Source organism: Dromiciops gliroides, chromosome 6 (assembly GCF_019393635.1).
Source record: "Dromiciops gliroides isolate mDroGli1 chromosome 6, mDroGli1.pri, whole genome shotgun sequence".
Lineage (NCBI taxonomy): Eukaryota > Metazoa > Chordata > Mammalia > Microbiotheria > Microbiotheriidae > Dromiciops > Dromiciops gliroides.
Genome location: NC_057866.1, coordinates 193744130 through 193759579, shown reverse-complemented (window position 1 = coordinate 193759579; position 15450 = coordinate 193744130). Strand labels below are relative to the sequence as shown.

The 15450-nt window shown below is 42.5% G+C and overlaps 1 protein-coding gene across 2 annotated transcripts in view; it reads right to left on the bottom strand.

The window, feature by feature from the left end:
- Positions 1-15450, bottom strand: part of GALNTL6 (polypeptide N-acetylgalactosaminyltransferase like 6) — a 1532830-nt gene that overhangs the window by 67001 nt on the left and 1450379 nt on the right. For both annotated transcript variants that reach the window (XM_043972447.1, XM_043972448.1), the window contains one exon: positions 10153-10374. In XM_043972447.1, the coding sequence (XP_043828382.1) occupies positions 10153-10374 (222 nt within the window). The remainder of the gene's footprint in view (positions 1-10152; positions 10375-15450) is intronic.

Genomic DNA, 15450 nt, shown 5'->3' with positions numbered 1-15450 from the left:
ATATGTGCAGACAAAAGAAACAAATTCCCACACTGGTCATGGCCACATAAATATATCTCAGTTGGCCTGGAGTCTGTCACTTCTGTTAGGAAGTGGGTTGCATGTGCACATAGTCCTTCTTTTATAAAGATTCTTCTATTTATAAAGGAGAGATGGTATTCAGTTCATACTGGCCCCAGGTAAATGAGAAGGGAAAAAGCTAGATCCATGGAATTTAAATGTGAAACCCAAGTATCTAGTACAACCCTCTTTCAATACAGATGAGACAGATGAAGTCCACAGAGGTCAGAGGACTTGTTCAGTGTCACACAACTACTTAGCAACACAGCTGGTACCAGACCTTGTTCTTCTTATTGTCCAGAACAGTGTTCTTTCCATCAAATTACACTGAGATGAACGAGACCTAAGAAAACTTTGAAGTAGATGTTGGTGTCTCATTACACGATCCTCTATACAAATCTCACTCTCATACCTCATCCTGAGGTATGGGGGCTTGTTAAACGCTATACTAGAGGAGTATTACTTCTCATTTATGGGCCAGCTAGGTGGCACAGTGAATAGAGTGCTGGGCCTGGAATCAGGAAGACCTGAGTTCAAATTTGGCCTCAGACACTTATTAGCTGTGTGACCCTGGGCAAGTCACTTAACCCTGTTTGCCTCTGTTTCCACATCTGTAAAATGAACTGGAGAAGGAAATGGCAAACCACTCTAGTATCTTTTATTCCCCCACTGCTTTTAGTCTTCTCGTTGATAGTTTCATTTATTTTTACCATCTTGAATTGCTTTTAACAACCTTGGGAATTTCTATGTTCTTTTTCTTTTTAAAATAATAACACTTCAGTTTGTTTGCCAAGAAAACCCCAAAAGGGGTCATGAAGAGTCAGACACAACTAAAATGGATCAACACCACCACCACCACCACCACCACCTCTGATGATAAGCTGCATGTCTGTCATCCGAGGAATTAGCTTAGCTGAGGTTGAGGAGCCTTATCACCAAGTCAAGAAGACAGTCCATTTACTTTGGAGGGTTGCCATCAGAGTACTTGGAGGCAAGTGGGAACTCTCATTATAAAGAAAATGGGGGCAGACAAACTACAACCTCCTTCAGAGGGGGCAGAGTTGATTATCACTGGGGATTCCCCCATGTTCCTGATTATGGAATCTACTCTTGAGGGGCAAGGATGACTGTTGCCTCTAAAATGAAAAAAAAATGACTCATGCCACATATTGGGGAATCAGGGAACAGAGGATAGGAAGTACTTGCTTACAAAGGAACGATTACCCACTCTGACTGTCAAAAAAGACCTCTTTTTCTGTGAATGTAGAAATGGAGAAGTAGCATGGAGTAATGGGTAGAGAGATAGCCTCTAAGTCAGCAGGACCTGTGTCCAGGTCCCACCTATGATACATACTGTCTGGGTGATCTCGCATAAGTCATTTATCCTCTCAGGCAAACTCTCTAAGACATATTCTGCTGCTGCTTTAGAGATGAGAGTTTCTTCCTTTGGGAACATCTTATACTAATGAACCACTCCATGTTTAGAAATCAAATAAGTAGCACAATGGATAGAGCATTGGCCCAGAGGACCTGAGTTCAAATGTCACCTCAGACACTAGCTGTTTGATTCTGGGCAAGTCACTTAACCCCAATTGCCTTAAACATCCAGGAGCATCTCTAGTCACACTGATGTATATCCTACTACTAGACCCAGATGGCTCTGGAGGACAGAGTGAAACAGGTGACTCTGCACAGCCTTCCCTCTCTTAAATTCAATTCACTGCAAGTCATGACACCATCCTGATGTCATGGTCCTCTTCGAGAATGAGGGACAGACAACAAATAAACTATAATATATGAGAGTCACAGAGCTAACCCTAAGGCATCTAAGTCTCCCACTACATCTGGAGCCATTGCCAGTCATCCTAATTTATGTCTTGCCACTGGACCCCAATGACTCTGGAGGAAAGAATGAGGCTGGTGATTTTTCACATCTCTGTCTCACTTAAATCCAATTCCCTTACAAGCTAAGCCATCACCCTCCCGATGTCATTGGTCCTCTTGGAGGAGTTGGTGGAATGGATAGAATGTTAGAGTAGGAGTTAGGAAGACTAGAATTCAAATCCTGCCTCACATACTTAACAGCTGTGTTATCCTAGGCAAGTTACTTAACCTCAGTTTTCTCATCTATAAAACTGAGATAATAATAGCACCTGCCATCCACAGTTGTTGAGGATCAAATGAATTAAGACATTAGGCACTTTGCAAACCTTAAAGCACACTATAAATGCAACCTATTAGTTAATTCTGAAGAATAAAAAAATAGAGCATCGAGGCAGAGACCACTTCAAGTAGAAAAACGAAGAGGCTAAATAAAGCTACAGAACTCCATGTTAAATGCAACTGAAGAGAAGTGTTGGCAAATAATGGAGAACTTTGCTCATGTCCATCGTTCTATTTGAATTTTAGACAACTTGACAGTAGTTGAGATGGGTCTGTTTTTTTTTTTTTGTTTGTTTGTTGTTTTTGGTGAGGCAATTGGGGTTAAATGACTTGCCCAGGGTCACACAGCTAATAAGTTTCAAGTGTCTGAGGCCAGATTTGAACTCAGGTCCTCCTGACTCCAGGGCTGGTGCTTTATCCACTGCACCATCTAGCTGCCCCTCAGCCATTCTGTTTTAAGGAGAAACCAAATTCTCACACCCTTCCCCCTCAAAATAAATGTGCAGTTTGGATTCCCCATGCAACGTAGGCTGGGGCAGACGGCCTCCTATCACAACTGGAGGAAGATAGGACTATAAATCTGGAGCTGGAAGAGACCTCAGAGTCCGTCTTGTCCAACCCCCTCATTTTATAGATGGAAGGACAAAAGCCCAGGGAGTCAACATGACCAAGGTCACTCATTTGAAACCTTATTCTCTAATGATAGAACCATTGGTCTTTCCAATGTACCATGCTGCCTCACATGAAGTCTAATGAGAAGGACAGAAATATGGGCAGTTGTCAAGGACCAGATTATGTTCTTACCAACCTCTGGCTGGCATCCACTGGCTAAGCCTTGGCATCTCATTTCACTGCTTGGTAAAGTGGAAGTGAGGATGTAAACTTACGGAAAAGGAACGGAAGTTTAACGGTAGTAAAATGCTCTGTAAACTCAGAAGGCTATTAAATTTGAGGTGTTACTGTTTTTCAACTTGGCTTTTTCCATCTGTCACTTTGTACTTTGTTTCAGATGGAAGCAAAGTGGGTCACAGCTTGTGTACCCACTAGCTTCCTGTGACATGTAGACAGAATGTCTAGATGATGCTCCTTCACTAGGACATACATTTTACTATTTGATGGTTGTATTGCCAAAGATGCAGTATTTCTTTTCTCTCTGTATCTTCCCCTTTCCGCCCCTTTCCTTTATTTTTCTGCATCTCTTCTTTTCTCTCCCCCACTCTCCTTTTCCTTTTCTCCTCTCCTCTCCCTCTGTTTCTCTCTCTCTCTCTCTCTCTCTCTCTCTCTCTCTCTCTCTCTCTCTCTCTCTCTCTCCTTCTCTCTCTTTCTCTCTCTCTCCCTCTTTTTCCCTCTCTCAATTCCTGTAGACATATTCTGACAGGAAATTTAAAAGTCAAATATTTAGCAGCTGTATTTGGAAAGGAAGGAAAAAAAAGAAAAGTAGCAGTTTATAAGCTGTTTATAGGCTGTGCACATCATTTACTACTGAGGTCTCAAGATATTGGAGCCAGAAACTGCTTGAGTACTTCATTGTTTACCCAGAATTAGACCAGCACAGACAAGCATCCAGAAAACCATGCCAAGTGCCAGTGCAGAAGAGGGTGAGCAGCACCCTCTATCCTGGCACACGTGTCCCATAAAGGAGTCTTGGTGTTTACAGCTCAGGAGTTCTTTGTGGCTCCTTACCATTTCTCTCTTTAAAGAATCCAACAGGCTGCAACTCCTCATTTTTTCAAAATCCCTCTAAGAACAAATAATCTCTTAAATTTATTCAGGAGCTTTGCCCATACTAACAAATTAATTTTAAGTTTATAGGATCCTAAAAATTCTCTCAAGGAAAAAAAAGTACACATAATAAAAATTACAAGCATTAAAACTCTTTTTCAAGGTGGAAATGTCTTTAAAGTAGAAAGGAGACAAACCATAGTTTTTTCCACAGTGGATGAGAAAGGGTTCATGGGTTGGGAGGTAGTAAGCCCACTGAACAGATCACAGACCTATGCTGTATTCCCCAATAGAATATAAGGCCCTTGGGGATTGTTTCTAGTTCTGAGTTTGTATCTCCGGCACAATGTTGTACATTTATAAATATTTTCTGACAGGATTTAGGATTTTATTGGTGTGGTTTATATACAGTATTACCCTCTTGGTGAGGAAATTCTACCAAAGCAGGTAAGTACCTTCTCAGTTACAACTTACATCCTTAAGGAGTTGCCTTTAGCACTCAGAGATAACTGTCTTGCCCAGGATAATCCAGTCAGAATGTATCAGAGGCAGGATCTGAACCCAGGACTTCCTGCTTCCAAAGTTGGTTCTCTTTCCACTGTGCCATACTTCATTGTATAATAAGTACTAGGTAGGTAACAAAGTATGGAAAAAGATATTGAACGAATGTCAATGGACTTAATGCAAGCGGGTAGAGATTGTTTTTGTTTTTTTTTTAATTGGTCTTTGTATCCTCATTGCTTAGCACAGTGACTTGCATATAGCAGGTACTTAATAAATAAGGATTAGACTAGATTTAAATACCTTATGTACGTTCGGTTAAAAATTTGATTCCTCTCTTTTGGTATGGAAGGTAGATTAGAACTCATTTCCAGACCGCTCACTTGCCTGTAGCATTTAAACTCATGCCTTGCTCTTACACTCAGGACTGGGTCCACTTTGCTGTAATTTCATTCCCTTCTTCAGAACCCCATTATCGGTTTTATGTGGCATAATTGATATCCTTTCCCGCTTTCTCCAGTCTTAGAAGCATGCTTTCTTTCTTCCTGTGTACCACACACATTATCTTTTGCTTTTCTAAACCCTTCTTGTTTACTCCAGTAAAGCTGTTGACTTCTTTCAAGTCTTGGGGAGGGAGATTGGCTTCCTTATTCAACAGTTAAAGCAGCTCAGTGCTTTTGATTCAGGATTTAGAGTTTTATAGAACATGTAGAGGGGAGCTCTGCTCTACATTTATGTAGGGATAGGAGAATATGGATGCCTCTTACTAAAGAAGTAAGTAGAGGATTTTCTAAACCACCTCTCCTCCCCTTTGAAGTACACATTGTTGATCTACAGAATGGACTGGGCTACTTGTATTCAATACACTCAGCATTCTATTTTCAGTGCCCTCATCCAGACTCCTTGGACCCTCACCTTGCCTTCTAATAATCTTTTTTCCCCTTTGGTCCAGACCTATCATTTCTTTGGTGTAGAGAGCTCCCAGTAAGGATGCACCCTCTCCCAAAGCAGGTAGATTAGTACTTATTTCCAGGCCCTTCACCTATACACTGCATTGAATTCATGTCTTGCTATTATACTTAAGTATGGGTCAAAAGCAGCTGGGTGGTGCAGTGGATAGAGCACTGGCCGTGAAGTTGGGAGAACCTGAGTTCAAATCTCACCTCAGACATTTACTGCCTGTATGACCCTGGGCAAGTCACTTAACCCCAATTGCCCTAAACATCTGGGGCCATCTTCAATTATCCTGATATATATCTTGCCACTGGACCCAGATAGCTCTGGAAGAGAGAGTGAGGTTGGTGATCTTGTACAGTCCTTCTTCACTTAAATCCATTCACTGTAAGTCATGACATCACCTTGATGTCATGATCCTCTTTGAAAATGAAGGATAAACAACAATGGGTCAATGCAACTTTTAGCTTAGAGAGTTCCCGTGGACATTGAGAGGTTCAAGGACTTTTCCAGATTTCACAATGCTACTCAACATCAGAGATGAAACTGGAACCCAGGTCTTCCTGACTCTTAGGCCTGTCCTCTAGCCTTTAAGCCAAGCTGGTTCTTATGCCATCTCCTGGGGAAAATACTTCTGGATTTCCAACATTTTCAACATTCCCAACATTGGTGCTTTCCCCCCCTCCTTAAATTTTCATTAATTTGCTGATCTGTGTACATGCTAAATGCCCCTACTTGAATGTAAGTCTCTTGAAGATAGGGACTGGTTTTGTTTTTGTTTTTGACTTTACATCATCAGCATAATGGTTTTTTACATAGTGGGTGTTTAGTCTGAACTGGCATAGCAAAGATATCAACCCGGTGCCAGGAAATACCTGAATTCAATCCTTCCCTCTGGTGCTGATGGGCTTTGTGACCATGGACAAGAACTCTAGTTCTCTGAACCTTAGTGTTCTCATTTATCAAATGGGCACAATATTGTCCATTGTGTTTACCTCAGAGTGCTGTAGGGAGGCGCAAATCATAAAATCACATATATATGTATATATATATATTATGTATATACCTACATCTATATGTCTATATCTCTATTTATATGCAGACTTTATAGCCTGTATTAATATCAGCTCTTATTGTCAGGGGAAAATCAGGCTATTGATATTTATGACCCACTAATTTTGAAGACAATAGCTAACTTTGGAACTGGGAAGGCCTGAATTCAAATCCTCCTTTGATATGTCTTGGGTGTATGACCCTGAGTTTAATTGAACGCAATCTCTCAGTGTTCTACAATAGCTAATGATAATCATACTTATAGATCTCACTTACATGGTGCTTTAAAAAAATTATGTGGTGCTTTTGCAAAGGGCTCTATAAATATTTTCTCATTTGATCCTTATAACAATACTTTGAGGTAGGTGCTATTATTATTATTATTTTGTGGGGCAATGAGGGTTAAGTGACTTGCCCAGGGTCACACATCCAGTAAGTGTCAAGTGTCTGCGGCCACATTTGAATTCTGGTTCTCCTGAATCCAGGGCTGGTACTTTACCCACTGTGTCACCTAGCTGCCCCCCAGCATTATATCTTTTAGTTGCCCCTAAGCAACTTTGTCAGACTCTAAGTTGCAGAGGTGTGGACCTGTATCAGCAGCGACACCAGAACCCTCACCAGGGGGCTCACCATTAGTGAAATAACATATTCAGTACCTATCCCCATTCTAGTGTCACCAGGCCTGATGGAGGTAGGCATAAATTCTCTATTGAATAAATTAAAAAAAAACACCTGGGGAAACAAGTCTATTTTCCAGCCGTTAAAGCAAGATGAGCCAATCAATAATTTACAAAGACAAAAGTGAAGCAGTCTCTGCCCTCATTTACCTTATAATCTAGTAAGGGAGAAAACATGTGCATATACTAATATATACGAGGTATGTATAAGGTAATGGGAGGGGGAAGGAGCTACTATTTATAGAGATCAAGCAAAGCTCCTTGTGAAAGATGTTGCCTGGGCTGGCACTTTAAAGAGACTAGGGTTTCTGAGAGGCAAAGCTGAGGAGGGAATGCATTTCAGGCACAGACATTCCATAGATACCCATGGACAACTGGTGAAGATTCAGCCAAGGAGGCTGAGGAGGAGTGGTCTGAGTTTTCACTATGCATTTTTTTGCTGATGGGAAAGGATTATATGACAAAAAACAAAAACAAAAACAAAAACTTCCTTTGAAGGCCACAACCTGATGGAGAGTGCTCTATTGATTTTAATTTTCTGGGATGGTGCCAAAAGAGAGTTCTCCCAGTTTTAGGAGGGAACAAGTGGCTTTTGTGTCTTAGGATTGTTGGCTTTCTACCTAAAAGGAGAATGACAGGCAGTATGATAGACTGGTAGGTAGTGCAGTGGATAGAGCACAGGCCCCGAAGTTGGGAGGGCCTGAGTTCAAATCTCACCTTAGACACTTACTAGCTGTGTGACCCTGGGCAAGTCACTTAACCCAAATTGCCCTAAATATTTGGGGCCATCTCCAGTCATCCTGATATATATCTTGCCACTGGACCCAGATAGCTCAGGAGAAGAGAGTGAAGTTGGTGATCTTGCACAGCCCTTCTTCACTTAAATCCATTTCAGTGTAAGTTATGACATCTCCTTGATGTCATGGTTCTCTTTGAGAATGAAGGACAGACAACAATGACAACCTAAAAGAAACCTTCCTAGTCATTTGGACCGCACCTCTTATTTTACAGATAAGGACTTGAGGCCTAGAAAGAAATAGTGAGTTGTATTGGTAGGAATAGAACTGCAATTTGCAAACACATTCTTTGACTCACAATCTATTGCCTCATTATGCAGAGAAGCACATTAGCTGTGCTGTCAACTCAATGGCTTCAATTAGAGCAAAGGATTTGGTTGAACCATATGGCTTGTAAAATTATTTTCATCTATCAACATTCTAAGATCATTGCTAATACCTAGCATTGAGACACAGTCCTCCACATATACTCCCAGTCTATGGGGACCCTAGGGCATCTGACTAGCTCACCCCAAGGAATATTGGTAGAGTGTGTTTTCTGACTGAGTGCCCATTGGGTTCCCTTGTTTTTATCAGGCTTCATTGGGCAGAGATGGGCTCAGGCACTGGACTGTGCCCAGAATGAATGATGAAGGTATTTGTCTATAACTGGCTCCTACTACTACTAGCTCTGTAACTGCAGACAAGTCACTCCTCCTCTCTCGGTTTGAATTTCTTCATTGGTAAAAGAAAAAAAAAGAGTGGTGTTCATACTTTCTAAGGTCCTGTCCTGCCACTATGATTCAACCTGCATTTACCCTGCATAAGGAATTGGGCGGGGGGGAGGGGATGACAGCAATCAGCTCCAGTCAGGACCTCTGTCTGACACAGAGTTGGCAATCTTCTAAAAGCAGACCAAATTACTAGGATAAATCCATTCTATCAAATTTAGCCCTGTTTTCCGGAGCACAATTTTCTGAAGGAAGGGAGATTCAGTATGTCATAGCAATGAAAGTTACTAAACTGGGAACAGTAGTTCTTTTTTATGTCCACATATACAATATCTAGAATATTACATATGTGTGTCTATGCATGCACATATATACATATTACATACACACATACACACATATATCCCTCCCCCCCGCCCCCACCTGGGGAAGTAGGGTGATTCAACCCACCCTATTTACCCATCAGGAAGCAAAATCAACCAGAAGCATCCAGAGGGGAAAAGGTCAGCTTTTGTTCAAGAAAGTGCTGGTCGTCCTGAGCTTTCCATCACTATACATCAGGAGGGGATGCATCTCTTGCCTCACCTCAATAGGGAGACTTGGTAAGAAAGTGGCAAAGATACGCTGTTGCTAGGGTCTTGCTGAGCCTGAACACAAAGGGCTGTGTCATGGTAGACACAGGAATCAGTGATTGACTAATTATCTACATGCTAATAAAAGCTATAAGATTCACTCTAAGGTTTGCAAAGCACTTCATATATGTTAACTCACAATCATCTTATGAAGTAGGTCATATAATCTCCGTTTGACAGCATAGGAAACTGAGGCAGAGAGAGATTAAGTGATTATCTTAGGGTCACACAATTAAGTGTCTAAGGTAGAATTCAAACTCACATCTTCCTGACTCCAAATCCTGTGTTTTATCTAATGTGCCATCCAGCTGCCTTATTATAGGTCCTTCCTTTTGCTGAAATGTCTGAGTAAAATCTTAATCTCCCTGAGCCTCAGTTTCTTCATCTGTAAAAAGTGAGAGTTGAATTAGGTGACCTCTGAGGTCCCCTCTGGCTGTATATCCACACTTCTGGGACTCTTCTATTTATTTCAAGGATATATAATTTCACTGGGGTTGGTCATCCCTCCCTCAATGTAGATAGTCACCCCTCTTTTGGCTTAGGTGTTCTGCCTAGAATTCAGGATCATAGATCTAAACATGGGAGGATCTCAGAAGGTATCTAGTTCAACCCCTTAATTTTGCAAGGTGTCTTGGAGCTTGCAGTAACCTTATACTTGGTCCTAAGTAAACATTGAGAAACAAGGGAGATTGCCATGTTTGTAGATCCACTTAAGAAGAGAATGGATATTCATTTATCTGAATATCCATTAAGGAATATAGTTAGCTGTGAGTGGAGACAGGGGCGTGGACTATATGACCTCTGGAATCCTTTGTACTCTTATTCTATGAAAGACAGGGCAGGTAGCAGGAAGAGGCAGTTCCATGCCTGGCGCATGCCTTACCTCCCCCCAAGCAGCTGGTGGGGGCTCTACTGGGGGGTAGTACTTTGGCACATCCCAGGCCACGGCCGCCATGAACCACTTGAAGTCTTTGCATTTGAGGTGTTTACGGAGGTCTTTCTGGGCAGAGATGTCACCGGTGGAAAGATGTCTGTACTCGGGTCGCCTCTGGTAAATGTACTCTGCGAATTCATCCATCCAGGTTTCCGCCACACGCTTTAGGTTCTGTGGAGCAGAAAAGAAGCCAGTCAGTCATTCAGCAGCCAATGATCTGAATGGGGCCCTGGGAAAGTTAAAAAGAAAAGGGAGGGTCAGCTAGGTGGTACAGTGGATAGAGCACTGGCCGTGGAGTCAGGAGGACCTGAGTTCAAATCCGATCTCAGACACTTAACCCGTACTAGCTGTGTGACCCTGGGCAAGTCACTTAACCCCAATTGCCTCACAAAAAAAAGAAAAGGGAAAGGAAACAATTATTAAAACTGGGGAGACCACAGCTTCCTCCTCCCCCATCCTACTTCCTTGTCCAAGCTCTCAAGGACAGGGCTGATGGAAGATAATAGGATTAACACTCTCCTCATTTTGGCTGCTGTTACTGCACCCAACTAGCTCAGGCTTGGTGGCGGGTAGAAGTTCTTAGCTCAGGGCTGGGGGTGGTCTGGTTATAGGGAGAGTCTCTCTGTCCAAGAGTGACATGATATCACTCTCAGGCCCTCACTGGAGTGAGCTCACTTCTCTTTGTAAAGTTGATCTCTTGTTATTATTTGGTTATTATTGGTAATTATTTACCAATCAGAGTTGATTGCCCTCCTAAGGACACCCCTTTTCCAAGGGTGTGTAAGTCATGAGCCCACCTCCACGAGCATTTGAAAGTGTCACTGACCTTTTATTTAAAATGCTGGTGTTATTAATAAAATTATTAAATTACCCAGAAATTGTCTCGAACTTTTTAAACATCACGATATGATTTTTTTGTGGGGCAATGGGGGTTAAGTGACTTGCCCAGGGTCACACAGCTAGTGTCCAGTGTCTGGGGCCGGATTTGAACTCAGTTACTCCTGAATCCAGGGCCAGTGCTTTATCCACTGTACCACCTAGCTGCTGCCCGCGGGCCCCCCCCCCCCCCCCGCCCCAATATGATTTAAACCTCTTGTAGCATAAACAATTTAAGGAATATAGTATAATCAGCTTACGACCTTGTATGATTTGAAGGTAGTGATAATAATGATAGACACTATGTAGTAGACAGCAAACTCTGGTCTCAGGAAGATCTGGGTTCAAGTCCCACCACTGCTACATACCAGCTAGGTGACCCTAGACAAATCATTTAACTTCTCAGTGCTCCAGACAACTCTCCAATACTATAAACTGCAAAGGAGATATAGATCTCCATTGGGAGAGGGAGGTCTGAGTGAGGGAGGATCAATGAAATCACAAGTCTGGTCCAAAGTGGGGAAAATGTCTCATAATAATCAGTTTTAAGGTTTGCAAAGCACTTCTTATATATCAGGGGGTACAACTGCCAAAGAAAGGATTCATTATCCTGGCCAGGGAAGCTCTTAATCATGCTCATTGGAAGTCTACTGTGATATTTCCGTTAGTGCACAATTGAAAAAGTCTGACTTTGCATGTGGGTTTAAAGCAGCCAACTTTGGAGGAGAGGGAGTTCTTTCTAGCCCCCAAATTGCCACAACATCTCCAGTGAACGGACAGAAACCTGGGAAAGCAGGACTGCAAATAGGCTGTATCTTTCTCCCTCTAGGTACACACAGATAACTAGGCATTACTAATATATTCAGAATGTTAGATTCTGACACTTCATTATGTACAGTGCTGATGCCCATAAGGGCTTTAGTCATTCCCTGCAAAGCAAAGTGGAACTTGAGAAGATTACAAAGCAATCAATCTTTGCTTCTAGGGATGTTTGCATCCAGTGATGGTGTTGGGAAGCTTGAGGCAAGGGAAAGAAGCAGCTTGTTGTTGCACAGACAGATCTTCGATTCGGGAGAATGATTCCCGTTGTGATTTTCTTTTTTTTTTTTTCTTTCTTTTTTTTTTTTTAGTGAGGCAATTGGGGTTAAATGACTTGCCCAGGGTCACACAGCTAGTAAGTGTTAAGTGTCTGAGGCAGGATTTGAACTCAGGTCCTCCTGACTCCAGGGCCAGTGCTCCATCCACTACACCACCTAGCTGCCCCCCAAAGTGATTTTCTTAAAGCACAGGTCTGACAATGACACCTTCCTTCTCAATAAACCCTGGTAGCTCTCTATCACTTCCAGGATCAAATACTCTGGGTGTTTTCTTTTCTCTTTCTTTTTTCTTTTCTCTTTTCTCTTTTCTCTTTTCTCTTTTCTCTTTTCTCTTTTCTCTTTTCTCCTTCCTTCCTTCCTTCCTTCCTTCCTTCCTTCCTTCCTTCCTTCCTTCCTTCCTTCCTTCCTTCCTTCCTTCCTTCCTTCCTTCCTTCTTTCCTTCCTTCCTTCCTCCCTTCCTTCCTTTTTTTTTTTTTGTTGTTTTGTTTTTTGCAGGGCAATGGGGGTTAAGTGACTTGCCCAGGGTCACACAGCTAGTAAGTGTCTGAGGCTGGGTTTGAACTCAGGTCCTCCTGAGTTCAAGGCTAGTGCTTCATCCGCTGCACCACCTAGCTACCCCCCCCTTCCTTCCTTCCTTCCTTTCTTTCTCTTTCTTTTCCTTCCTTCCTTCCTTTCATGGGGCAATGAGGATTAAGTGACTTGCCCAGGGTCACACAGCTAGTAAGTTCCAAGTGTCTGAGGCCAGATTTGAACTCAAGTCCTCCTGAATCCAGGGAAGGTGCTTTATCCACTGAGCCACCTAGCTGCCCCACTGTCCTCTACTTTTGACAATGAAGATAGAATCTTATTGGCAGCCATGAACAAGGCATATATTGGTCCTGGGTTGGGAAATATACTCCCCTGCTGAAGAAGTTCTAGTGGCTCCCTATTGCCTCTCAGATCAAATACAATCTCTTAGCCTTTCCCAACTTGACTCCAATCTAACTCGCCAGACTTACTCTGCATGACTCCCCTTCATATACTCTTTGGTCAAGTCAACAAGCATTTATTATTGTTCTAAACAGCTGAGACCAGCCAAAGTGGCTTTCTTACTGTTCATTGCACATATGTACAATGCTCTATCTCCTTCCTTTCTTTCTGCTTTTCCCCATGCTGTGTTCCATGCCTAGAATGCACTCGCTCTTCTCCTCCCCCCTCAGAATCCTTCTGCTCATAAATCCTTGTATTTGAGGTCTCTGAGGATCCCCTCATTTGCTAGGGTGTTTCCATTTTATTTATACTTTTATTTGTATTTTTTGTTTCCTGGGAAAATGTAAGCACTTTTAGGGCAGGGATTTTTTTTTTTGTCTTTGTATCTCTAGCCTGACACAACATCCAACATATCAAGCATTAGCCAGTGCTTGCTGATTGATAGTCATCAATATGCTCACTTTTATCTATACTCAAGGTTAGCTATCTCCCCAGTGGCATCTTTCCCTTCCATTACACTGTGATGATGGTCTCATGGGACCTTCTTTATCATTGTTGTTAGGACTTCCTGCTGGACCGTTGGATGGCTGCACAGTCCATGCTCAGTAAATCCTTATTGGTTTGGGAGGGAGCAAAAAAGAAAGAACAAGTGCCCTGGGAATCAGGCGACTGAGTTTGAGTTCTGACTTCCTCACTTTCTGACTGGGGCTGTGGGGTAGTGGAGTTACTTCAATTTGGATTTTAGTTTCTATAAAATGACAGCATTTAACGGAATCATCTTCAAGGTCCCTAGAGTTCTCAGACCTTACAAAGGAGAGAGCACTATGGGAATCATCATGTTTTTATCCCATTTCTCTCTTCCCCTAATCCTCCTATGCCATAGGACAGGGAGAATTATATCTGTGGCACAGAAACTTTGTTGCTGCCTGTTCACGTGTTTCTTTCTGCCCTTGGAGGTGTTTCTTTTCCCATGGAAAGATCCTCTCTCCCCTTCCCTCCCCTCCACCCCAAAGCTATTGCTCTTGTAGATGGTGGGGGGCAGGGAAATGATTATAATTTAGGGCAGTCTATTAAGGGATATGGTACAGTAGAAAAAAAGTATTCTCGCTAGAATCAGAGGACTTGGGTTCAAATTCTGCTTCTGAAGCTTACCGTGTGATCTTGAGCAAATCACTTCATTTCCCTGGGTCTCAGTTTCCCCCTCTATAAAATGAAAGGTCATGTTAGGGGGCTTCCGTGGCCCTTTCCTGATCTTGATGTGTGAGTCCTATAAAGAATATAAAGTTGGTGGTTTGCTGGTATATATGGCAAAAGGCAGAGTGGCTGGGAAACCAGTCTGGGGGCAGAGGTGGGTTCTGTGAGAGCTCCAGCGGCTGAGTGGGAAGGAGAGGGGACTGTTCTTTCTACCTTTCTTGGTTAGCCATGGTGGATCAGTGCCCATGTGCCTGCATGCATGTGTGTGTATAGAGCATAGATGTTCACAGGAACATCGATTTAGCAACTGGAAATTGAACAAGTATCTATACAGTCCCTATTATGTCCCAGACACTGTGCTAAGAGATTTTTTACAAATGTGATCTCATTTGATCCTCACAACAACCCTGGGAGGTAGGTGCTATTATTATTCCCATTTGACAGCTGAGGAAACTGAGGCAAACATTAATTAAGTGACTTGCCCAGGATTGTACAGCTAGTGAGTATCTGAGGCTGGATTTGAACACAGGTCTTCCTGACTCCAGGCTCAGGGCTCTATCTTGTGTCATCAGCTGTCTAAACTAAGAGTGACCTTTGTCCAACCCTCTCATTTTACAGCTGAGGAAACAGGTCCAGGGAAGTAAAGTTATTTATTCAAGGTCACACAGATGGTAAGCATTAGAGGTGAAAGATTTGAACCCAGGACCTTTGACTCTAAGAGGCAGTTTTTTCCCCTCATTGTGTTATATAGCCTCCCTGTTCAAAAGAAATGGTCTCAGTTTATAGTTTAAGTGAAATTTAAGTCAGTTAAGTTCCTCTACAAATGTCTACTAGTGTAGAGTGTACAATGATTAGAGCTGTAAGAGTAGATTCTCTCTAGCACGGTACATCTGAATCATGGCACACATCTGAACTGGATCATCTCTGGTTCCTGTTTCTAAAAGAGATCGTGTCTGGGTGGGTGAAGCAGGGGAGAGGACTGTGCAATTTGATGAATGACCCTGAGATTTTGAAGACCCCATCCCCAGACCAGAAGGTGGCAGAGTCCTCAAGTCTGAGCCCAGTGACCTACAAGCACAGGTCTGATTGTGTCACACACACACACACACAC